This window comes from Lissotriton vulgaris, unplaced genomic scaffold, assembly GCF_964263255.1.
Source record: "Lissotriton vulgaris unplaced genomic scaffold, aLisVul1.2 SCAFFOLD_2812, whole genome shotgun sequence".
In the NCBI taxonomy this organism is placed as follows: Eukaryota; Metazoa; Chordata; class Amphibia; order Caudata; family Salamandridae; genus Lissotriton; species Lissotriton vulgaris.
Genome location: NW_028243471.1, coordinates 197294 through 223568, shown reverse-complemented (window position 1 = coordinate 223568; position 26275 = coordinate 197294). Strand labels below are relative to the sequence as shown.

Sequence of the window (26275 nt, the reverse complement as noted above, 5' to 3'; positions counted from 1 at the left end):
CCCCCCACTGACCCCCCTTCTCCCGTTTTTCTTTTTTCCCTGCCACCCCTTGTGTTCCTAAACGCGATCAGTGTTTGCTGAAACCTACTGTTACTGAACACCATCTGTGTGAGACCTTTTTTTCATTATGATTTTGTGGCATTTTTATTTACCACGACAGATTATAACAAAATTAAATTTCAGTAGTAGCTGTCAAATTTAATTTTTTTTCTTATTTCTTTCTCTGCATTTGTCTAAATTTAAGACAGGTCTGGTGTTCCATACAGTTGCTGCCAGACAGGGGGCTATGCCCAGTGCTTAATTTGAGCTGTTGGATGCAGGTGGGGTCCAGTGGCACTCATTTTTGGGGACTGACTCTTCACTTTCTAAATCAGACTCTAATGCTTGAGAGTAAAAGGGGAAAAGAAGGAAGAGACAGGCGGAAAACGAGTGACAAAGAGAGACAGCAGGGGTGAAAAAGAACCTTTAAGAGTGAGATAATGAGGAACATTGTGTGATGGTGGAGAAAAGATTCATGGCATGGAATCAAGCCCAACACGGAGCATTAGTACTTAGCAACCCTGACAATCAGTAGCACACATGTATAGTTCCAGTGAAAAAACAGCTTGCTAAGAACAAGGTTGAAGACACTTGAATTTACCAGGGACGTCAAGTATCTCAGTAAACAAGATTATTGTCACGCCTTAGTAATCAAGACATGTATTAAAGTTCTAGTGTTGCATGGTCATCATAAACTAACTTTGGTATGGTTATTCTATAGAAAATAAGCACAAACAATTATTTATTTATTTACTTGAGTTTTATATAGCGCCGGCTAGACCCGGAGGTAGCAGAGCGCTTTACATAAGGACACAGCCAGTTACAAGTTACAAAAGTTTCACAGTAGTTACATAATGGATAAATAAACAATACAGGAGTAAATTAGCGAACACGAAAGCCAGGATAGGAAAGACCAGGGACAGCAGGTAATCCACAGGGAGGAGACAGCTGTGGGCAGCAAACGAGACAAATGTCCGTGATCCGGCTGGGTAGGTGATGGCCATATGCGTGTGCCAGGGCCAATCTCCTCTATAGCTGTCGGTGCAGCTCCACCGGGAAGTTGCCATGTATGCAGTTATTAGACCTCTACTAATGATTTTAGGTACTGCAGCTTTGTGAAGAGTTCAAATAGTTAGATCGGACTCAAGAGAAACACCCAGTAACCACATGAAGTATTGCAGCTTTGTGAAAAAACACGCAGACTTTGTATCTGAGTCGAAAGGGACATCTAGTAACAACTTGAGGTACTGCAACTTTCTGAAGACTTCAAGTAGTTGGATCTAACTCGAGTGGAACATCTACTAATACCTTGAGGTACTGCAGCTATGTGAAATGCCACACCTTTTGGCTGAGCAAATGCTTGGTGTTTCAGCTTTGGTGAGGTTGTCTTTTATTTTTACTTTTAGGATGTGGGTGTTCAAGGTGTTTCAGCAAAACCTTTGTGACATTACAGCAGTGGATACGAAAGAGTTTGGTGTAATAACACGACTTTGGAAATGTGGTGTACATGGAGCGCTCACATCCCTATAATGCTAGGGCTCCCGGTTTTATGGTTTTTGTTAGACTGGCACCATTGGTGTGGGTCTCCCTTCCATTTTGGTTGCTGTTTCCTCATGTGTTTTGCTGTTGTTAGCTGCTCAGAGCACTGTGCCACTGCCAATCAGTGCCACAGTGCAAGTGCTCCCTGTATAAAGTGTATACATTGATTGGATTCCATGATTGGCGTATTTGATTTACTGTCAGACCCCAGTAAAGTGCACCAGGAGTGCCCAGGGCTTGTAAATCCAAATGCTGCTATTGGGCTTGGAGCACTGGTTGTGGCACCCACAGAAGCAGCCGGGTAAAATGTGTCTGAGGTCTGCCATTGCAGAACTTGCATGCAGTCTGGTACTGTCATGCTGACTGGGCAAGTGCACCCACTTGCCAGTCCCTAAACATTCCCTTAACTTCATATTAGTCACCCCTATGGTAGGCCCAAGGGAAGGATGCATTGTAATCATAAGATAGGACATGCCCTGGTGTGTGTGGCATGTCCTAATAATGAATTACAGCCAATTTCGTTTTTCACTATTGCAAGGCTACCTGTTCTCATATGCCAGAATGGGCTGTTAGAATTGTTACATCCTATGATCCTAACAGACTCAGGGAACATGGTAGAAATTCGAGTTTAGTATGCCTGGACTCAGAAAAATAAAGTACATCTTTTAGTAAAGTTTATTTTAATGTTCTGTGTTTGAAAATACCACTTTTAGAATGTTGGTATTTGCTTGCCTAACCATTTCTGCCCGCCTCTGCTAAGATGTGTATCTGCTGTCTGGATCTGTGTGTGACAGGGCTGGGGAATTCCAGGAGACAGGCTGGGCAGCAAGGTGGTGAATAGGAAGATTACACCAGAATGGGTGGGAGGAGTGCCCCTCCTGTGGAGCGTCTGATGTCTCTGCCCTGCACCCTGAAAGAAGAAGGCAGCCTCGTGTCAACAAAGTGCTCAAGAAATGGACTGAACTAGGCAAAGGCCCCCTGGCCTCAAAGAACAAAAAGATTTGTAGTGTAAATATAGGAGCCCTGCTCCTAAGAAATTAGATCCTGCTGGAACAAGAAGAACCTCTGCTCGACAAGAAGGAACTGGGAAAGCTGCAAGGAGGAGTACTGTCCCTGACTTGGGGGATTGGCCTACAGTGGTTGCCTTGCTGTGAAAGGAGAGGAAAAGACTGAAGTGACTTTATTCAACTTGTGCATTTTGAAAGATCTCCAAGGGCTTGTGTGTAAGCTTGCCCCCTGAACAGAGTCCCAGGACCAGTGGACTCTAACAACCTGGAGAAAAGCTGCAGACAGCACTGCCTTCCCCGCAGCGCTGAAGGAGAGAATTGTGTGCACCTTGTGACAACTCACCGCGCACTCTGAGAACCCTGTGCCCAGCTGGCCGGCCCGAGCAACGCGACTTCTGCCACCTTCGAGCCGTAGCTCGCAACGTACGGACCACCCTGTCCCGAGCAACGCAACTTCTGCATCCTTCGAGCCATAGCTCGCAATGTACGGACCTGCCTGGCCCGAGCAACGCGACTTCTGCATCCTTCGAGCCGTAGCTCGCAACGTACGGACCTGCCTGGCCCGAGCAATGCAACTTGTGCCACCTTCGAGCTGTAGCTCGCAGCGTACGGACTGGACTCTGCTTTTGGGCTTTGTTCTCTCCCTTCGCATCGTCTTGATCGATGCGCCCCCTGCCGCTGTTTTCAACAGGCTGCGGCATGTAGAGCGGCTGGGTACGTCTCGTGCCTACGAAGCGTACTGCCACCTCGCACCGTGCCACCTCGCACCGTGCACCCTCTCCAGGTATGGCACGGATGCCGCAACGAAGTGCCCCGGATCGACAAAGCATCGTCCCCTTCCAGTAACGCGACCTGGAGCCTACGAGCCGTGGCTCGCAACACGACAAGGAGGGCACCGCTGCGTGAGACGCTTGGCGCTGCACCGCACCGTCCGTGACAAATCCCCCAAGTGAAAGGTACTGTGCCCGTATTGTAAGCTGTGTTCAACGCGCACCAGACAGAAGCGTCCTCCGTGCACCCCAGACTCTGTTGGCTTCACCGCCGGGCCGAGCTGAAGAGTACGCTGCGCACAGACTATTGAATTACGCATTGCTATGAACTCTTTTGCCTAAATAACCTTGTGGCCTGATTTAAAAACGTTGTATGGGCCTTGTGCTAAGTCTTTTTGATATATAAAGAATACTTATTTTATAAACCTAGAGTGGTGTTCATTTGTGGTGGGTCCTTTAATTACTGTGTGTAGTTACAAATGCTTAGCCCATAACGCTCTGAGATTAGCCTTGTCTGCTCGCGCCACGCAACCTAGAGGGTGAGCAGGGGTTTATTTTAAAGAGTAGCCCCTACATGCATCAAAGGATTTTGGACTCGCAAGCGGTGCGAATCGGAAAAATCGTCCGTTTGCGATTCCAAAATCACTTTTTGCTATGCATGAAAGTTTTAGGAATTTTTTGCACTTCTAAAAAATGCGTTTGCATTTAAGGAATCGCATGTGTGCGATTCCTTAAATGCAATGCATGATTTTTAAAAAAAATGCGAATTCTAAAATAGGAGGTGCAAATTAACACGAGGTTGACCCTCGTGTTAATTTGCGAAAATTTAAAAAAAAGCAAAAAAATGCATTTTTTAAACATGCATGTTACAGACACACATGTCCTTAGGACATGCGTGTGTGAAACATGCACTTGAAAATACATTTCAGGGGTGCAGGGGGGGGGGTCCTTTGGAAATGCATCAACAAATTGCGAGTGCAAAACAAAAGAAATGCAAAACGGCATTGATTCCTATGGGCCTCTAGGCCCATAGGAATCAATGTAATGCCATTCCTTAATTGCAATTCGCAATTAAGGAATCGCAATTTCCGAAAATTAAGAAATCCTAAAAACTTTTAGGATTTCTTGATGCATAGGATTTTGCATTTCCTAAATAGCGATTCCTTAATTTTCGCTATTTAAGAAATGCAAAATCCTAGATTGATGCATGTGGGGGTAAGTCCCTTGCCCTGACTAGAGGAGAGGATCCCTGCTTGTCACAAGTTCTTACCTGTGCCAACCAGAGAACCCCAATTCTAACATTGGAGGCAGCGGTGAGGATTTTGAATTTGCATTTGTAATTTATATACAGTAATTGGTGAACACCACGTAGTGAGTTCAGAGCAATAACGCAGCCACATACTTGTGATTTTTTTGTTTTGCCAAGAGATCTCCATTTTGCTGAAAAATCATGCCTGGTACAAACAGCATAGAAAGGGCAGCATCTGTAACCTCTAATGGAATTGAAATTGACTGGGAAGAAGAGAGATTAGAGAGCTACACCGTAGCCCACCTGAAGGGCTTTTGCAAGAAATTTAAAGTTTTCCATGCTGGATTCAAAGTCAAGTCAGACCACCTAAAGGCGCCGAGGGCCTGGATAGAGTCAAGCGCACCTGAAAATGTGGTGGAAATTGAACCAGCAGAAAGCAACCATGATTTTGGCAGAGTCCTGTCGCAAGAGGAGTTGGCAGACAGGAAGGAAACCCGGGCACATGAGATAGAGTTGGCAAAACTTAAAATCAATGGGCAATTAGAGCTAGAAAGCAAAAATATGGCTCTAGAAGAAAGAAGAATTCAGATGGAGCATGCAATGAAAGTGAGGGAGCTGGAGCTGAAAGCTCAAAGTTATGAACATCCTCCCACTGGTGGCAGCACAATGCCAGTGCAGGTAGAGTCAAGGGTGTACATACCTAATGAAGTGCTAAAAGAGTTTTTTTAAGAATGATGACATAGGGCAGTGGTTCAAGGCCTATGAGGTAGCCATGTGTTCCCACCGGGTCCCTGAGAGATATTGGGGAGCGGGGTTGTGGGGGCGGTTCCTTAGTGAGGGGCGGGACACTCTGCTAGATTTGCCCTCTGAGGTTCATAACTCTTACCCCACATGAAGGATGCTTTGATGGCCAAGTATGGGTTAACTCCTGAATTGTACATACAGAGGTTCAGGGGTTGTGCAAAGATTCCTAAAAATACGTATGTGGAGTATGTAACTTTTTTCTGCAGCGCACTGGATGGTTGGGTAAAGGGTAGCAAAGTGAATGATTTTCAAGGTCTCTTTGATTTAATTGCCTGGAAGCACTTGTCTAGTAATTGTTTTCCTGAGCTACACCAGCACCTGATTGATAGCAAGCTGACTAACCCTAGGAAGCTTGCTGAGGAGGCGGACTGCTGGGTCAGCACCAGGGTCCACAAGGGTCAAGTGGGAGACTCTGCCAAGGGTGGGCAGGGTTCCCAGCAGAAGATTGGGGGGACAAGGGTAAACCGAGGGAATTTCAGAAGAGGCCCCAAAGTAATCCCCAAGGGAACCAAGGGAAAGGTTCTCAGCCTCCCCCAAACCAGAAATCAGCCGGGGCCCCGATAGGTACACCTGTTCAAAGAGGGCCCCCAAAGTGTTACAAGTGTGGTGAGCTGGGTCATTTTGCCAATGATCCAAAGTGTCGCCAGTTTGGTAAACCGGCACCCACTGGTGCTCCACCCTGGCAGATGGCTAGTGTAGCCTTTGGGGAGGAAGTAGCACCCCAAGGTGGGTGGGGTACAGCAGAAATGTCCCTTGTCTCTTTAGGAGACTGTAAGGTGGTCCCTGAAAACCAACTGCCCAATAACACTAAGAAATATGGGCAGTGGGTGACCATCAATGGCAAGAAGGTGGGGGCTCTTAGAGATTTAGGAGCCAGTGTGACAGCTGTCAAGCACCACCTGGTGTCTCAAGAGCAGGTTGTCCCACATGCATTCTGCTGAGTCATGAACGCCGACAACACTGAGAGTCAGTGTCCAATGGCTCAGGTTCCCTTTGAGTGGTGGGTGGTCTCTGGTACTCTTCAAGTAGCTGTGATAACTGCCATGCCTGTAGACTGTTTGTTGGGGAATGACTTGGAAAGTTCACCTTGGTAGAAGGTGGAGAAGAGTACTCACCTGCGGATGGTGGGTCTGCCTGACTGGGCGTGCGTGACCACTCGGTCAATGGCAGCCAGTAGGGGGCTCAAGAGGTCCTGGAGCCTGAGGGAGAGGCCCAGGGACCGGCCTTAGAGAGAAGGCACAGGAGGCACAGGAAACCGGCCCCTGAAGTTCCCACAGCCCAGGAGGAAGCAGACCTTGAGGGGATGCCCTGGAGCCTACAGGGGAACAGATAGCTGAACTGGGGGACCTGTCTGAGCTGACCCATTGGCAGCAGGAAGGAGGCCCCTCCAGGGAGGAATTTTAGGGGGCGCAGAAAGAATGTCCTTCTCTCATAGGTCTACAGCAGCAGGCTGCAGACCAGGCCAACGGTGATCAGTCTGGAACACATTTCATTTATTGGGAGAATGACCTCCTGTATTCAGAGCCTAAGGTTGCTGAGCCTGGGTCAGCCCGTGCGCTGGTGGTACCCCAGAGCTTCAGAGCCTTCCTACTGGGGCTGGCCCACGATGTGCCATTGGCAGGACATTTGGGGCAGGACAAGACCTATGAAAGGCTTGTCACCCACTTTCATTGGTCTCAAATGCACAGGAACTCAGACGCCCACTGTAGGAACTGTCAGACTTGCCAGGCAAGTGGAAAGATTGGAAGGAAGCAGAAGGCTCCTCTCCAGCCATTCTTTATAGTCAGGACCCCATTCCAGCGAGTGGGAATTGACATTGGGGCCACTGGACCCCAGGACAGCCATGGGCAACAGGTTCATCCTGGTCCTGGTGGACTATGCCACCCGGTAACCGGAAGCAATCCCTCTGAGGACAGTGATGGCCCCCGTGGTGGGACGTGCGCTGATGGGAATTTTCTCCAGAGTGGGATTCCCTCTAGAGGTGGTGTCTGACCGGGGTACCAATTTCTTATCCAAGTTTATGAAATCCCTTTGGCAAGAGTGTGGTGTAACCTACAAATTCACCACACCTTACCACCCCCAAGGAAATGGGTTGGTTGAGAGATTCAACCGTACCCTCAAGGGCATAATTATGGGTCTGGAAGAACCCATGAGGCGTAAGTGGGATGTCCTCTTACCATGCCTTCTCTTTGCTTACTGTGAGGTGCCACAGAAGTCTCTAGAGTTCAGCCCCTTTGAGCTCCTGTATGGCCACCCAGTAAGATGACCTCTAAGTCTGGTCAAAGAAGGCTGGGAGCCATTTCCTAGGAAACCTCCCCAGGATGTATATAGCTAAATGCTGGCCTTCAGGAACCAGACTAGGCGTTTCAGAGCACTTGCTGAGGCAAATCTGGAAGCCAGCCAGGAAGAAATGAAGCAGTGGTATGACCAGAATGCCACTCTGGTAGAGCTCCAACCTGGACAGAAGGTGTGGGTCTTGGCCCTGTGGAGCTGTGTGCACTCCAGGATAAGTGGACAGGCCCCTTTGAGGTTGTGGAGTGCAAGAGTCCAGCCACCTATTTGGTGGACTTGCAGTCTCCCAGGAACCCCTTGAGGGTCCTGCATGTCAACCGCCTTAAGCCCCACTTGGAGAGGTCCGAGGTGGGCACGCTCTTAGCAACAGATGATGGAATGGCGGAGGAGACTGAGCCTCTTCCTGACCTCCTGGTAGCCAGAGAGCAAGATGGGTCAGTGGATGGAGTTAACCTCTCTCCTACCCTGACCCCTGAGCAACAGAATGACTGTCGCCAGTTGCTGGAGCAGTTCTCTGACCTGTTCTCCCTGGGTCCTAGTATCACTGATTGGTGCGTTCATGATGTGGATACAGGAGACAGCATACCTTTGAAGCACAAGGCTTACAGGGTGACTGACAGGGTCAGGGCTTGCATCAAAGAGGAGGTCTCAAAGATGCTTGCTCTTGGGGTGATTGAGTCCTCCACCAGTCCTTGGGCCAGCCCAGTGGTCTTGGTCTCGAAAGCTGCAGCGCCGGGTGCCACACCCGAACTCCGGGTCTGTGTGGTCTACAGAGGACTCTAGTCAGTCACCAAGACTGACGCGCACCCCATCCCCAGAGCTGATGAGCTCATTTTTTGGTTAGGGGCTGCACGTTACCTCAGCACGTTTGGCTTGACGTCTGGGTACTGCCAGATAACCTTGACTGATGGGGCCAAAGAGAGGTCAGCATTCTCCACACCAGGCGGGCATTTCCAGTTCCAGGTTATGCCATTTGGGATGAAGAATGCCCCTGCCACCTTTCAGAGGTTGGTCAAAAAGGTGTTGGTTGGGCTGGATGAGTTCAGTGTCGCCTACCTGGATGACATCGCAGTGTTCAGTATCACATGGGAAGAACATCTGCACCACCTCTGGGAAGTGTTGATGGCACTGCGCAAGGCAGGCCTCACGATCAAGGCAAGCAAGTGTCAGATCGGGCAGGGTTCTGTGGTGTACTTGGGACACCAAGTTGGGAGCGGCCAGGTGGCGCCTCTTCGGCCCAAGATTGAAACCATCCTGGCTTGGGAACCCCCCATAACCCAGACAGAGGTGAGGGCCTTTCTAGGACTCACCGGGTACTACAGGAGGTTTGTCAAGGGGTATGGCAACATTGTTGCACCCTTGACAGAGCTGACTTCCAAGAAGCAGCCAAAGAAAGTGATTTGGACTGACACCTGTCAGAAAGCTTTTGACACCCTGAAAACTGCCATGTGCAGGAGCCCGTGCTCCTGGCCCCCAACTTCTCCAAAGAGTTCCTTGTGCAGACAGACGCTTCAGAGCATGGTGTAGGGGCTGTTCTCTCACAGATGACTGAGGAGGGCTTTGACCAACCCATAGCCTTCATCAGTAGGAGGTTACTTCCACTGGAACAGAGGTGGAGTGCAATTGAGCGTGAGGCTTTTGCTGTGGTGTGGGCACTGAAGAAGCTAAGACCCTACCTGTTTGGGACTCACTTCCGGGTTCAGACTGACCACAGGCCCCTCAGATGGTTGATGCAAATGAGGGGTGAGAATCCAAAGCTGTTGAGGTGGTCCATTTCCCTACAGGGTATACATTTCACGGTGGAACATCACCCTGGTTCAGACCACGCCAACACTGACGGTCTGTCTAGATTTTTCCGCCTTAGTGATGAGAACTCCCTGGGGTTGGGTAGTTCTCTCCATATTTCAGCTTGAGGGGACACGTGTTAGACCTGGCACCATTCATTGGCGTGGGTCTCCCTTCCATTTTTGTTGCTGTTGCCTCATGTGTTTTGCTGGTGTTAGCTGCTCAGAGCACTGTGCCACTGCCAATCAGTGCCACAGTGCAAGTGCTCCCTGTATAAAGTGTATACATTGATTGGATTCCATGATTGGCTTATTTGGTTTACTGTCAGACCCCAGTAAAGTGCACCAGGAGTGACGCAACTTCTGTCACCTTCGAGCCGTAGCTCACAATGTATGGACCTGCCTGGCCCGAGCAACGCGACTTCTGCATCCTTCGAGTCGTAGCTCGCAACGTACGGACCTGCCTGGCCCGAGCAATGCAACTTCTGCCACCTTCGAGCCGAAGCACGCAACATACGGACCGGACTCCGCTTTTGGGTTTTGTTCTCCCTCTTCGCATCGTCTTGATCGATGCGCCCCCTGCCGCTGTTTTCAACAGGCTGCGGTGCATAGAGCGGCTGGGTACCTCTCGTACCTAAGAAGCGTACTGCCGCCTCGTGCCGCACTCAAGCCCCCCCCTCTCCAGGTACGGCGCGGACGCCGCAATGAAGTGCCCCGGATCGACAAAGCATCGTCCCCTTTCAGTAACGCGACCTGGAGCCTACGAGCCATGGCTCGCAACAAGACAAGGAGGGCACCGCTGCGTGAGACGCTTGGCACTGCACCGCACTGTCCGTGACGAACCCCTAAAGTGAAAGCTACTGTGCCCGCATCGTACGCTGTGTTCAACGCGCACTGGACAGAAGCGTCCTCCGTGCGCCCCAGACTCTGTTGGCTTCACTGCCGGGCCGAGCTGAAGAGTATGTTGCACACAGACTATTGATTTACGCATTGCTAAGACCTCTTTTGCCTAAATAACCTTGTGTTCTGATTTAAAAACGTTATATGGGTCTTGTGCTAAGTCTTTTAGAAATATAAAGAATACTTATTTTTATAAACCTAGAGTGGTGTCCATTTGTGGTGGGTCCTTTAAATACTGTGTGTAGTTACAAATGCTTAGCCCATAACGCTCTGAGATTAGCCTTGTCTGCTCGCGCCACGCAACCTAGAAGGTGAGCAGGGGTTATTTTAAAGAGTAAGTACCTTGCCCTGACTAGAGGAGAGGGTCCCTGTTTGTCACAAGTTCTTACCTGTGCCAACCAGAGACCCCCAATTCTAACAGTATTTATATTTGTGATGTCTACATTTATCCAAATGCATTATTTCTCCTCTGTTTGGTATTCATACATATATACATTTTCTCCTCTTTTTGGTGTTTCTCAGTATTTATTCCTTGGTTGGCGAATAAATGAGTTTGCACATACTGCAGCTTCACTTTTTTTGAAACGGATAAATGCTCACGCTCTGATGTCTGTAGCATGTTAGCATGCTACATAGCCATATGCATCAACATTGTATTAAACCTTAGCATTGTAGTTCTGGCACATCTGCAGGTATTTTGGCTTAATTAGAAAATCTCAGCACTTTATCATCTCTCTACTCAGTCAATGTACACGTGTTTTGCTGGTCAGTCTGGGTTGACATCAAGGAGAGATACTCAAATGAAGTCCTAATTACTCAATTTTTTCCTTTTATAAATAATAAATTCAGACAGGTAAGCGGATGGTTAATTATATGTAAAAATCTGTAAAATAGAAAATTGGGAGCATCCTATGTGACAAGTGGCTAACCTGCACAGGTCACTATTTTTCTCTAATTTATCAGTTTACTACAGCTGTCCGGGGAAGTACAGGTGCAGGTCATCCCGGAGGTGCATTAACATGGCCGCTCGATGTAATGGTGTCGCTGATTGTCCTGATGGAGAGGATGAGCTTAGATGTGGTAAGTTTTATTTTCTAGTGCATAAAAGGCAATTTTTGGTAATTGCATTCAAAGAATAAAGCAATCATAGAACTCTAGTTCACTGTATAACATGGATGATTCTTAAAATTCTACTTTGTGACGGTAAGTCATCCCAAAAAAATATTTCCCATTGTTAGTTCTGGTATTGGACCATTAAAAAACACACCACCTGACATTAATAAGGGCCTAATTACGATGTCGGTCAGTAACCCTCTGACCGCTCGTCAAGGACTTCCTGACCAGACATGGTGGGTTTAAATTTTGACCATGTGGCAATGTCGGCGGTCGGATTGTAAACCGGCAGGTCAATCTGGCTCTGACCAAAGGGCTCAAGGAAAACCACCCATAATCTCTTAAAGACGTTGCTCCAACAGTCGGGATTATGATGTTGGTTTCTGACAACCTTCCCATGTTGGCCTTTCTGACATGTAAAGGCTGTCGAAAAGCCTATGTTGTGGCCCAGGGGGAAACTTCTGGTGCCCCCCTTTACATCTCTGCACCGTGTGGCAGGCACCGTGATGTGCAAAAACTTCCATTTTACAATGGGAGCTTCTGCTGCGGCCAGTTTTGGACCGCTTCACAGGCTTCCATTGTAAAATGGAAGTTTGCAACCGCATCCTAATTGCGGTGTCGGGACTGTACTTCTAATCTTGAGTCATATACCGATGTGCCACATACAAACCTTGAAGTTTATTACTTATGAACCAATAAGTGCAATACAACCAATCCTATTAACAATATATGTGACACTTTCTTACCTACAAACGGACACAACAATATTTTAATTAATCACAATTTATTTCTCCACATGACCATGCCATGTTTCTAAGCAGAGATGAAATTGATGCTACATAAATCAAGATGTTTTCCTAGTTGTATCAATAACAATTCCCTTCATAGCTTCATATTGAGTTAAAATGTTAAATCATTTAAATGTATTACATTATAATTTATTTTCCTGCAGTTTTGAATACAAAATAAATTCCAATCCAAAGGTAAAAAATATTTTTTTATTTTGTATTCCTAATTATTAAAAGTGCATTTGAACCAGCGGTCTGTGGTATTACACTGGCCCAACATGAGATAATTAACTCTGGTTGCCATCAACTGTGCAAATAATGTAAGTGGAGTAGCCTTTACATTGTAGGGAGGGTGCACCTGCATGTGAAATCTGAACAATTCCATAAGAATATATAAGCATTGGCACTGCCATTGTTGTGAATTTGGTGCATTGCCCGAACTGTTTGCAAGGTGCAGGCAAAGCTTATTTCCATTACAAAGGGAACCTCACACTGCTGCTGCACATGTCATACATGTTCTGTGTTTGAGGGAGCACACATGGTACTGCCAACCCTCCTCTATCCGGACTTTATGTCAAGGAAGCAGCCCTTGCTCTGACCCATGTTTTTCCTGTGTTGTATGTTAGTGATGTTTTATGAACACCGTAGTTTTGTTCATAAGGCACAATGAGCCATATTATCAAGAACGGCGATAATATTATTGCCACTTTAGTGGCAGGAAACTGCCGCTAAGCGACAATAAGGGGCTTGATAATATTCCCTTGAGAATTACCATAGAAGCCCAGGTTCTGGTGTGAAGGACATCAAACCTGGGTGTGAATAAGTAAGATGCCAGGTAATGCAGGAAATGTAGAAAAGGTTCTTTATTAAGATGCGAGTAAGAAAGGATCTCATCCACAGCAGACCAAGGCAATAACTGACTTACTCCTGGAATCAATTAGAACATCAACAAGTATGCATCATGACATTCTACAGATAAAATCAAGTTCAGCACGTTATGTTCACCAACTATATCGCGGCTGGCTGAGGGAGGAGACAATAAATTCTTTTCCTTGTTATACACACTAGTGCCAGATGTAATGTCTCTCAGAACAATGCTGGGATTTCCACCAGGAATCAAAAAGATACCCAAATCGGCCTGATGAAACCAACTAAGAATGCTATCTCCACTGCAGGAGATATAAACTTTTCCTGCAGTGAGTCTCCCTTTATAGTCAATCTGACCATTAAAGTATCCAAAGAGTTTGAAAGGTTGTTCCCCGTAGGCTAGTGGCTTTATGTCAGGCTTGAACACTTTTACCTTCCCATAAAGATTTTTATCATAAAATACTTTAGGTATTAGAGTAATTTTTGCACCAGAGTCAAAGAGCATCTTGACTTCACAATTGTCTATGCAAACCATATCTATCGCTCCTTTGCACTTTTTATCATCAGACAAAGAAATTTCCCCACAATGTAAATTATCTGAGTCAGAATCAGAGTCATCAACAATAGAAACTTCTTTAACCCGCCTATTCTTCTTATTTTTTTGAGACCTGCAAGCCTTCGTGTAATGTCCGACCTTGCAACAATTCGTACATTTTGATGATAAGGCTGGGCAGGACATATCATTGACAAGATGATCAGGAGCATGACAACGAAAGCATTTAAAACCAGAACTGGTTGAGGGTCTCGAGAAGTTAGAGGAAGAAGGAGTGAAGTTGGACTGTTTTTTAGTGAATTTAGTCGCTGACTTTGAATTTGTCTTTTCAACAGACTTTTTCTTATTGATAAATAGAACTTTTTCTTCAGACGTTATTTTCTCTTTCTTAAAGACTTCTACACAGGCAAGAGAGTGTTCTAACCTCTTGGCTATAGTAATCACCTCATTCAAATCTGGATCATCTCTTTTCCAGAGCTCGTCCTTGACTTTCTCTAAACTACATCCTAACATGAATTGATCACGTATTCTTTCTTCTAAACCACCTTCAAACTTACAAGTTGCAGCTAATTTACGTAAAGCAGTGACATATGTTTCAATAGACTCATCATCTTTTTGTGTACGCCTGCCAAAGGGATACCTTTCCAAGATGGTACTCACCTTAGGAAGGTAATGTTTGTCAAGCTTTTTAAGATTGACCTCAAATTCATTTAAATTGTCGGACTCCTCACTAGTCAACTCAGGCAGATGTTCAAACACCTCTTGCCCTTCAGAACCTAAACAGTGCTTTAAAAGCGCCGATTTCCTTTCTGCAGAGAGAGATGTTCCACACACTCTCGCATAATTAAGAAATACCTTTTTCCATTTGGACCAGCGAATAGGAGGATCGCCAGGTTTCCAGAGGAAAAAAGGTGCAGCTGTAACATTCTGCATTTTAACACAATAAGTAAATGTAAGCACTAATACCTTATCAAATGTAGTATATATACCCTTATAACATGACTAAATAATAACAAAAGTATTACTGTATCAATAGGGAATAAATTATGTTAATAACACACGGCCCTGAAAAGCAAAGAATAAATTACTTTAATAAGGCATGGACCTGTAAAGCAAAGAACAAATTGCATTAGTAAGACATGGCCCTGTAAAGTAAAGTACAAATTATATTAAAGACTTATTCTTCTGTAGGCAAGTGTGTTATAGTTCCTTCAAAGAGGTGAGTGTATCAGCGAAGATACACAAGTATGAAAGTAAAATATACTACATGGACACACTTGTGTAAGTAAAAGGAAAATTATTATGTTAGCAAATTGTTAATCCCCCCTTTTTTTTTTAGTATATATATATCAGAAATTAATCCTATTGCCGTGAAGAGCAAGCAAAGTACATCCTCAATGTAACAAGTATATATTTGTATTTGATTCTCACGACGTGAAGCCTCACAAAATTCGATTGTCAAAGAAAAGTCTGCACAGTAACATATAGGAGATTTCCACAACTGTCAAAACAAAGTATTGCTACCTTTACAATCTCCTCAACGTGAAGCTCTGAAGTTAAATAAGAGTTGTGCACAATCTGCTCCGCTCGTTCTGTTCGTAAAGCAAGAGAGTGTTGCCAGGCAAGACGAAGCGTTGTTAAGGAGGCTTTGCTGTGACGCAGCGTTGTCAGGTGGACCGAAGCACTGTAAAGAAGGCTTTGCTGTGACGTAGCGTTTTCAGGTGGAACAAAGCGTAGTCAAGGAGGCTTTGATGTGACGTAGGACGTTGACGCAGGAAGCTAAATGTGATGAAGAAAGCGTAGCGTGTTTCAATGCTGCAGCGCGATGACATCAGCTCGCCAGTGAGGAAGAGCGTGAGGTTGAGCTCCAGAGAGAGACGCGTGAGTTGCAGGTAGATTAAGAAATTCAAAAAATGCTTCTTTAAATGTTCTTAGACTTACAACACCAATGATGTCTCTTTAAATGCAAATTCGAAGGGTAGAGTTGCCAATAAAAGTTTTAGATGGTAAATGACATCCGATTGTTTTCAGATGGTAGAAATCAGATCAGCAAACACAAAGTCAATGAAATGTACACGCTCTAACGAAAGCGTATTTACCGAATCACCGTGTAATTGATTAAAAATTAGCGGTCAGAGATTCTCAAGCCTCGCAAAGCAAAGTTCTCTTTATTTATATACATAAAGTTTTGTAAAAGGTTAAAACAGCGCGCAGAAAAATTGAAAGGACAGTACACACGGTACTAGAAGAATCCATGCTTAATGAGAAGTAGCAAATTAGTGAAAAGAATGTAAAATCTTCTTTTCCAAAAGTCTTGTATTTTACAGTAGCTTAGAACTGCAGCGCAAAGTACCTTAAAGCAGAGGCTTAGTGTTGAGATCTTTCTGAATGTTCATCTCTTTCCATTCACACCTTTTCTCATCAAATATGAAGATTTTGATAGATGTAAGATGAGTCTTCACCAGTCCTCGTCGCCAGTGTGAAGAAGTAAGATGCCAGGTAATGCAGGAAATGTAGAAAAGGTTCTTTATTAATATGTGAGTAAGAAAGGATCTCATCCACAGCAGACCAAGGCGAAAACTGACTTAGTCCTGGAATCAATTAGAACATCAACAAGTACGCATCATGACATTCTACAGATAACATTCTATATTCAGCAAGTACACCGTACATAAGGATATTACACAGAAGGATACCACACTGGGCTTCTATGGGCATTCACAAGGGCATATTATCAAACCGCTTATCGCCGCTTTAGCGACAGTTTCCTGCCGCTATAGCGGCGATAATGTTATCGCCGTTCTTGATCATATGGCCCAATGACTGGCATTATCTGAGGGACTGAGGTGTTTGGAGGGCAACGGGGAAGCTTGCTTTGCACGTGTAAAATATGTACAGAACAGGAAGCAGTTGTACTCGCAACTGTGGGAGTACTGGGTGCAGATGAGAATACATGTTGCAACTGGGGATGGCAGGGATCAGGCAGGGAGCCCAGCGGGATTCCCTTCCAGGCAGGACTGCTGGGAACTTGTAGGAGGCTTTTCAAGGTGCCTCATTTGCTATGTGTGAAGCCCCTTGTTACAGATTCTTACCTTTCTTCAGTCTCCTGGACTCCTCCTCCAGGCCCAGTGCTAATGATGCTTTGTGGTGGCTAGGTGGTATATTGTGAGACCTACCCCCTGTGGCTTGATCACAATAATGTATGGCATTGGGAGTGTGAGTAGGTGTCATACCACTCCCATGCCCACACCCTTCATTTACTCCTACCCTTGGAAAATGCCAAGCAGTAACCATGAGCCTTGTGAAACACATCCACTACAACGCCCCAGAAGTAGGCCCCCGGGAGGTGGGGTGGCCAGTTACAGATACCTAAGATACTGTAAGATACTGAAACCATAGCAATGCTAGACTTGAGCAGCAAACCTCAGGCTTAAGTCTGAAATGCTTCAGACATCTAGAGCATCCGAGCAGGGAGGTCCTAAGTGGGCCACATAGGAAAGCATATTGAACCTGGATGCAAATATAATATTTCAAACATGGGTATTATGAACGATGGGGCATACTTACTAACATTTTGCCCTGAGTTTGTGTCATAAAACTGACAAAACCAGTGCAAAACCTTTATTTGGAATATACTTTCCAGAGCAAAAGGTGCTTTATGCTTTTGAGTCGCCTGAAAGTGAAGCAAAAAAACTCTTTGAGCTGCTTTGCATTTCTTTCCGTGGGAGGTTGGGGGGGAGGCGGATTGGGGTTCCATAAGTGGTACACGGGCATTCTTATTCAACCACCCATGTTTTTTTTTATATTAGGCCCTACCTACTAAAAATAATAGACTGGGTTTTATGTTTAACATTAACTTGGAAAAATGCTTTTATTTCTCCAAACCTTTCAGAATTTGGATTTGTGCTGCACTGTACAACACACATCCAAAATGAGAGTTGTTTTCAAATTTGTTTTGTCATAGTATTTTGTACTGGAATGGCACCCTTCCAGTATAAAACCTATGCTAGACATGAGGCTCTACCTATACACTTTGGTGCGTGTGGGCCCGATTCACAGAACTAACTTAAGACAAAATCCTAAACTTACTACTTTTGGTATTCACAGAAGTTAGGATTTTGTCTTAAGTTTGTCTTAAGACAGGGGGGCGTGGCCAGCAGCATGGCAGTGTAAGTCGCAAGCTGCGGCAGCTCCGGCGAGCCGACTTGATCCGTCGCGTATAACCCCATCCAGAACACGATAGCGGAGAAGCGAGAGGAGCGCCGGCGGCCTGGTTGGGGACCTTGGGAGCCTGGAGAGGCAAGGCGGAGCAACGGGGAAGCTGGTGAGGTGGCAGTATATCACCGGGGCGCCTGAAACTGAGATCGGGGGAAGTCGATCCGACGAACAGCATTCCACCGGTAGCCCGGCCAAGCACTGAGGCTGGGTCTGCAGGGTGAGGAGCGCAGACGGCGATAGGAGCGCTTAAGCCCCCAGGAGACGATACACCAACAGCTGACCCTGGGAAGCCTCGGACTTTCAGCTGGGAATGAGGGGCCAGAGGCTGTGCAGAGACAACCCTTGTCTGGGGGCCAGTCAAGGAGGAAGGTGCAGTGAGGTCGGGCCCCCCCTGGCCCCATTATACCATCGAAACAGGCCAGGGAGCGGAGTCTGGAGGACCGAGCACCGCGGGTGGCCGAGGGGGCAGTGCACCCGAGACAAAGCGGCAAGGGATTGGGCAGCCCACACGGACCCTCAAGGGTGGCCTAAAGATGTAGGCCCGGCCCTCCCACGACACCATCACCACATTGACACCGGGGATTGCGGACCAACGGGCCTGGAGGCCTGCTTAGCCCAGGCGGTGCAGGGGGAGTTGCAATTGGAGGGAGAGCGGCGAGGGGCAGAGAGGCGGATCCGACTGAGTGCATTTCAGATACAGGTGGAGGGGACACAATCTGACCCCTGAGACTCTCGCCCTGAGACTCAGATCAGCACTTCGGCAGGCGCAAAGGGGAAATGTGGCATTAAGTGTGGCTCTGAGTAGGTGACCACTAAGGACCCGGCACGCACGAGCGCAGTTGTGATTGCCCTGGGGACTCGAACCAGGCAGCCTACATCACTAAGAAGAAGAAGAAGAGGGACAGGTCCAGCAACATGCGACGGAAGACAGGGCCAGCTTGCGAGGCCAGCTGTGGCGTACGGGTGAATAGCGCAATATGGGTAAAAATGACGCGGTCCCCAAGGCAGGTCCCAATAGACAGATTTGCGACGGCACCACAGGTAATTGATGGGTAAGGCGCCGGACCAAGATCGGACACGGCCCTCCTGATGGAGGCCATTCAAGCATCCAGGGAAGACATTCAAGCCTCACGCGCGGCCCTATAAGGCAAGATCGGGGAGGTGGGAGCGGAAGTCACGTCCGCAATCTCACAGAGAGGGTTACCACGGCAGAAACGAGGCTGAGTGAAGCTGAAGATGTTATACACTCCCTCCAGAAGGACATGAAAGAGCTCAGAGATTCGCACAAGCAACTGCTATGGAAGGTGGACGACGCAGAAAATCGAGCACGATGCAATAACCTGCGCTTTATTGGATTTAGGGAAGGAATCGAAGGGTCCAATATAGTGGAGTTCCTGCGCACATGGATCTTGAAGACGATGCCCCAGGCAGCATTCTCTACCTGCTTTGTCGTGGAACGAGCGCATCGGGCACTCCTCGCAAAACCGCCAGTGGGGGCAAGGCCTAGACCGGTCATCGCTCGGTTCTTGAACTTTGCAGACCGCAATGTGATACTACACGAAGCCAGGAAACTGGGGGAGATCCGTATGGAGAATTCACAGATCATGATCTTCCCCGACTATAGCCAGGAAGTACAGAAGATGAGACGCTCATTTAATGTGGTAACGGCAAAATTGAGAGACCTAAAGATCCAATACATGCTGCTATTCCCGGCCAAGCTCAAAGTAATCTATAAAGAACAAACAAACTTCTTCATGCACCCCAAAGACGCGTGGCAATGGCTGGATGAACGCCCACCCTTACGGAGACGAGAGAAGGGGGGAGAGACATGGCGGTGTCGGGCTCCACGACCGGAAATCTATGGGAGACGGAAAAGACGCAGAGGCAGCGCAGAACGAGAGGGACCAGGAGAGTGAAGACGACGCCCTATCTCACGCAGAACCCGACTAGCAGGTGACAACAGGAACCTGGCACCCCCCAGCGCGGTGGACATATGGGGTCTAGGTTCTGCTGCCTGGCGGGTCAGGAACGTTCGGAAGGAGATGACGACACAGGGGCCTCACATCTGAAGGTGACGAAATGGCGGAACAGTCGCTGCATCCACTGGTAGTGGCAATAAACAAATTGGAGCAGGACAAGACTAACGGGGGGCGCCAGAGCAGGGCGTTGGTCAAGACTCTAATGCCTGATCAAGAGACATTCTGGATAGGCGAGATTTCGGCTCATGGACCGGAAGCACGCAAGTTGTTTCACACCCCATAAGTTCTAGTTGTATATATATTTCTTATTCTCTCTAATCTATTGAACGGGAATGTGGATATTGTAAGAGCAGTCAGTTTCCAGTTGTTGTTAGGCAGACTGTTTTGGGTAGGTTTGTAGGGGGGGATCTTGGGAGGGGCGACAGCCCTTCTCCTGCCGGTAGGTCCTTTCCCTGTGTGGGTAGAGGATGGGACTGAAGGGGGAGGGAGGTAGGGCAGGGGGAGCGGGGGGGGGGTTGGGGTTGCTCGAGAAGTGAGAATTTATGGAGCTGCAGTAACCAGGGGAGGGAGATGTGGGGGGGGGGGCGGGGAGCTGGGATGGGGAGGGAGGGAGGAATCATGTCACAGAGGTCTTACACGCCGGTGTTCTAGCCACAGTATCCACACCAGGAGCACACAATAGAACTCAAGAATTAGGGCAAGATGTTAGGTGACCGAACAATAGGGGTACAGGGGCAGGAGGGGCTTAATGTACTATCTTGGAATGTGAATGGGCTCGGTAGTAAAATTAAGAGAGGGCTAGTAACTGCATACATAAAACGGCTGAGCCCAGAAATAATCCTGCTTCAGGAAACGCAGCTTAAGGGAACCCAATGTGCCTTCCTGGCGAGAGGTCAATATAGAGTCCTTGCACATGCAGGTTTTACCGCAGGTTCCAGGGGGGTGGCAATAATCATAAAGAGAAACCCGCCGTTTCGCATAGCTCAGATGTGGACGGATCCCCAGGGGACCTACGTAGGAGTGAGGGGGATGTGGAGAAGGCAGGAATACACAATAGTTCCTGCTTACGCTCCCCCAAAATTACAAGCAGCCACTCTCAGGGGGTGGTGGATATTCTACTAGATATGGCAGACACAATACAAGTCCTGGGGGGTGATTTTAATGGTGTAATGGAACTGACAATGGACAGGACAGGGGTTAGAACCAGGGACCGGACCCAGAACTCACTCTCCATACCGTGGGGCTGTCTGATGTGTGGAGATGGCTGCATCCCGAAATGAAGGCCTACTCCTTCATTTCTGGCGCCCATAGGGTCTACTCACGATTGGACTACATTTTCCTAGCCAGACACGACTTGACGATAGGGGATGTAGCTGAATACAAAGCGAGATGGATATCAGACCATTTCCCTCTCCTAGTTCGGGTGGGGGAGGGGAGGGGCGAGAGAAGGCGATCCTGGAGGTTGACAGCCTGGGACCTACAAAATGCTACAATATTGAAAGGTATCCGTGCGGACGTAAAAGTATGCATAGCTGAAAACGAAGGCACAGTTGCGTCCAAAGCTATTTTTTCTGGGAGGCCTTTAAGGCGGTCCTTAGGGACAAGGCACAGAACAGACTAGCCGAGGAGAGGCGGAAGCAGCAAACTGAAATTGGGTCGCTAGAGGCGCAGATACTGGACTTAGAGAGGGAGTATCAGGACAAAAGGGACACAGGGACGCTTAGAAGGCTGATGGACATCCAGTGCCACTATCGAGAGGTAGTTACGGGAGAAACTAAAACCCAGGCATTGGCGACATTACACCGTCTATATGATGTGGGAGACAAATCTGGAAATTTACTGGCATGGGTCAGTAGGAAGGAGCGAGACGCCAGGTGGGTAGAGCAAGTTAGAGACTCTCAAGGGACACTGGTACGCTCGGACGCTCAGATCGCGGGAGCATTTTCTGCCCATTACAAATCATTCTATGAATCCAGGGACCTAAGGACACAGGAGGAAGCCATACGCTACATGTCAAATATCGAACTACGGCATTAACTGCTGATGGTCAAAGAGACTTGGAGGCTGACATTACACTGGACGAAATTAAGGCAGCCTTGGCTAAGTTGAGGGCAGGAAAATCCCCGGGCCCGAACGGGTTCCCCGCGGAGTTCTTGAAACAAACAGCCGATCTATTGTCACGTCATCTACTGGGTCTATTCGAGGCAGGGGTCCAGGAAGGGAGACTTCCGCCAGATCTCCGCATGGCAATAATAATTCCGGTCCATAAGGAGGGGAAACCAGTGAACGACTGTACCTCGTACCACCCTATCTCCCTCTTGAACATAGAGGTGAAATTATTGGCGACTATCCTAGCACTGGACGGTGATATCCGAACTAGTCCACCTGGACCAGACGGGCTTCCTCCCCGACAGGGTCACTAGATTGAACCTAAGACGCACTCACAACTGGCTACAAGAAGTAGGTGAGAGAGAGGAGCCACACTGGCTCCTGTCCTTGGATGCCGAGAAGGCCTTCGACGTGGTCCACTGGTCCTTTCTCAGGAGGGTCTTGGAGCGGTTCGGCTTCAGCCCCAAATTCCAGAAATGGGCACACCTGCTATACACGGAGCCTAGAGCCAAAGTTAAGGTTAATGGAGTCTTATCCCTGGACTTCCCGGTAAGATGAGGGACTAGACAGGGGTGCCCGCTGTCCCCCCTACTCTTTGCGCTCATGATAGAGGTGCTGGCAAGCGCGATTCGCCAAAATGAGGGACTTACAGGTTTTAGACTGGGGTCGGGAGATTCCGCTGAGGAGAAGATATCGCTTTACGCGGATTATGTCCTCCTATACATCACACAACCGGAAGCCACGATTTAGGCGCTGTTTGCGGAACTGGAACAATATGGGGCATATGCAGGGTACCAGATAAACTGACACAAGTCGGTCCTCTACAACCCTCGTGGGCTGGGACGATGGACGGATCTGCCTGGAAGACTGCAGACAACAACTGAAGGGTTTAAGTATCTCGGAGTGTATGTGATGCTGGATAGCGGCAGATCTCATGAACAGAATATAGAACGGATAGTGAAGAACTTCATAGATGATGCAACTCATTGGCGGCAGCTCCCTCTTACTATACTAGGACGGTGTGTTTGTTTAAAATGATAACGCTACCGAGATTCCTGTACGCACTCCAAAACGAGTACTACCCTCTACCACGAAAGGTGTTCGCAAGAATAAATGCAGAACTGAGAACTTTCCTTTGGGTGGGAAAACAACCGAGAATTGCATTGACCACACTACAACGCCATCAGTATAGCGGAGGGATTTCACTCCCAAATCTGGAGGCTTACTATTGGGCGGAACACCTGGCCCCAGTTAATGACTGGCTTCATGCCCCGGCTGACCACATCACATACGCCCTCGAACCGCACAACATGGATGCTAGGCCCTGTACTTACTACCTATATGGGCGTAGAGGGCGGGCGAGACTGCTTCCGGCCACAAGGCTTACCCTGGCGTTATGGAGCAGAGCAACAAAATGCACTGGGTGGGAGAAAAAACTTTGGCACTGTGCTTGGCTGACGGAACTGAATAAATTGAAGGGATTCCAGAGATGGGACGACAAAGGGATTTCAACACTGGGGGACGTGCTAACTAGGGGGGACCTGAAGCCCTTTCAAGCATTAAGGAAGGTATTTGGACTGCATCACAAGCAATATTTTAAATATGCACAACTACAACATGCATGGCGAGCGGAAAAGATCCAGCTGGAAACGCTTCCAGAATATGCGCCTCTTGAGGGCTGATTGTTACAGGAACAAATCCCGGAACGGGCAGTATCACTCACGTATAGAACGTTGATGAACAACATGACGGACGACATGGGTAATCTTAGGAGGAAGTGGGAGAGCGAAGTAGGGGAAATGGATAATGTAGACTGGGACACGGTACTAATGCATCCTAGAGAGGTAGCTATTAAATCTAGGTTACGACTCATCCAATATAATGTTCTTCATAGGACATATTATGACAGGGTGCGACTGCATAAAATGGGTAGGATTGGTGTCACACGATGCTTGAGATGTGGCCGAGTTGATGGTGACTTCTATCATACAATTTGGTCCTGCCCTAAAAGATTCAGCTCTACTGGGAGGAGGTACTGAGTGAACTGGGCGAGGTGCTTGAGACCCCCCCTGCTACTGGATCCTAAGTTGGTCCTCCTAGGTATGACCAATGATGTGGATCTCACCCGTCCCCTACTGATCTTTTTGGTATTGGCACTGGTGGTAGCTAAAAGAGACGTAGCCAGGTAATGGGGAGCTGAAGCACCGCCACAGCTAGATGAATGGAGAAGAGGGCTAGATATTTATATGGCGGTCGAAAGGGTCACCTATAAGGCGAGAGGATGCCCCAAGAAGTTTGGCAGAGTCTGAGGCAAATGGAGAAGATATCATGGGCTAGATGGGGGACTCTGAACTAGGACACAAGGGATGGAGAGATGCGAGGGAACGAGGGCCCAGAATGGAGGATTATATGGGACACAGATTCGAACTGGCAAAGAGTTCTACAGACGATACTTGGACTGTTGGAAAGGGATGAGAATTACACTGTGATACTGGGCGGGTGGAGGGTGGAAGGGAGGGGAGTGATGACCGAGGGTGATGTGACTGTATTGTTGGACTATAATAAAATGCAAATAAAAACGTTTAAAAAAAAAGTTTGTCTTAAGCCAGACTTAAGACAGATTTAAGACAAAATGTCTTAAGTTAGTTCTGTGAATCGGGCCCTAAGTGTCTGCGTGGCGCTAGGCAGCCTGACTGCTCCAACGCTGGGAAGAGAGTAGGAGAGTGCCATATCTTTGTAGATATAGTACTGTCCTGCTCTCTGCTTCTCACCCAGTGCAATGATTTTTAGCAAATTCTGCTGCTTTGTAGCAGGGTGGTCCTATATGTAAATAAATGCAGAAATGCTTCACCTCGATATACGCCACACAGTATACATCCTTGAACCATATACCACTCAGTACTCTTCTAATGTCCAATGCCCAGTGGCCAACTCATGTACAACACCCACTTCTCCCTTCAAGTATTTAATCCATTGCTTCCATGAGAGAGCCTCATTCACCCCCCACTCTCGCAGCTTGAGCAGGGGATGACCCCGCTGGGCAGTCTGCGCAATATGAAGTATCTTCGTTGTTATTTATGATCCCTCCAACTTTGAATGGAGACTCTAGTTGCCAAGAAGCTCATAAAAACGACCTCTCTCCCGCAAATGAAGGGAGGGAGAGGTAGGGAGAAGGAGGGAGATGGAGAGAAGGAGGAAAAGAGGATGGTTGGATGGAGAGATGGATGAAGAAATGAAAGGAGAGGAGGATAGGGTGATGGATGGAGGAATGAATGGCGAGAAAGATGGGGGAATGGATGGAAGTATAGATGGGGCAAAGGATTGGTGGTAGATGGACAAAGAAAAGATGAATGGAGAGCGGGGTGGATACAAAGAAAACAAGAACAAAAGACCGACAGATGGATGGAGAGAAGAAAGGAAGGACGTTTCAGGAATTCCTCAGGGGAAACACCTGCTGGTCTGAGGTAATATGAATTTTTATCGTCAATTGTGTCCCCTATCGTAGACCCTACCGGCTCCATGTACGTGCTTCAAGTACATGTATGTTCCCTCCACAACCAGCTATGAAGACGCAAATACATTTGCGTCCAACGTTAACATGTCCTCTTTCAGACCAAAGAAAAAAGTTCCGCAGCGGATCTTGCAGACAGCACCTCTGTTTTCCGATGTCCCTCTAATATCCAATTTAATGTTGTGCTGATAACCTCCAGGACCTGCTGCGGTTTGGTCCTACTGGAAATCCAGACAAAGACTTAAGAAACAGAACGGAGGCAGCACCAAGGATGAAGTAGACCAGGACCATGTAGTATCAAAAATAGATTCTTTTATTTTTTCATTTATAAGACAGCCAACGCGTTTCGCTCCCCAACCATGGGAGCTTCGTCAGGGCCTATATCAAAATTTCGATATCCGGATAATGTTTTTGAACACGTCAAGGGTTTATACGTAAAAAACACAATTAATCCAAAGAGGTGATGTTCCAAAGATTAGTGTGAAATTTCTGGTATCCAAAGAACAGCACATGCGCAGACCATAATAAGCTGCCACCATAAATGCTACAAAGCGTCCTGTTAGTGCGGTGTCCCCACGACGGATTCAATCGATTGAATCCGTCGTGGGGACACCGCACTAACAGGACGCTTTGTAGAATTTATGGTGGCAGCTTATTATGGTCTGCGCATGTGCTGTTCTTTGGATACCAGAAATTTCACACTAATCTTTGGAACATCACCTCTTTGGATTAATTGTGTTTTTTACGTATAAA

General features: G+C 47.4%; 1 protein-coding gene across 1 annotated transcript in view; it reads left to right on the top strand.

The window, feature by feature from the left end:
- Positions 1 to 26275, top strand: part of TMPRSS3 (transmembrane serine protease 3) — a 265492-nt gene that overhangs the window by 66120 nt on the left and 173097 nt on the right. Inside the window, exon 4 of the mRNA XM_086948584.1 lies at positions 11348 to 11464. Coding sequence (XP_086804710.1) covers positions 11348 to 11464 — 117 coding nt within the window. The remainder of the gene's footprint in view (positions 1 to 11347; positions 11465 to 26275) is intronic.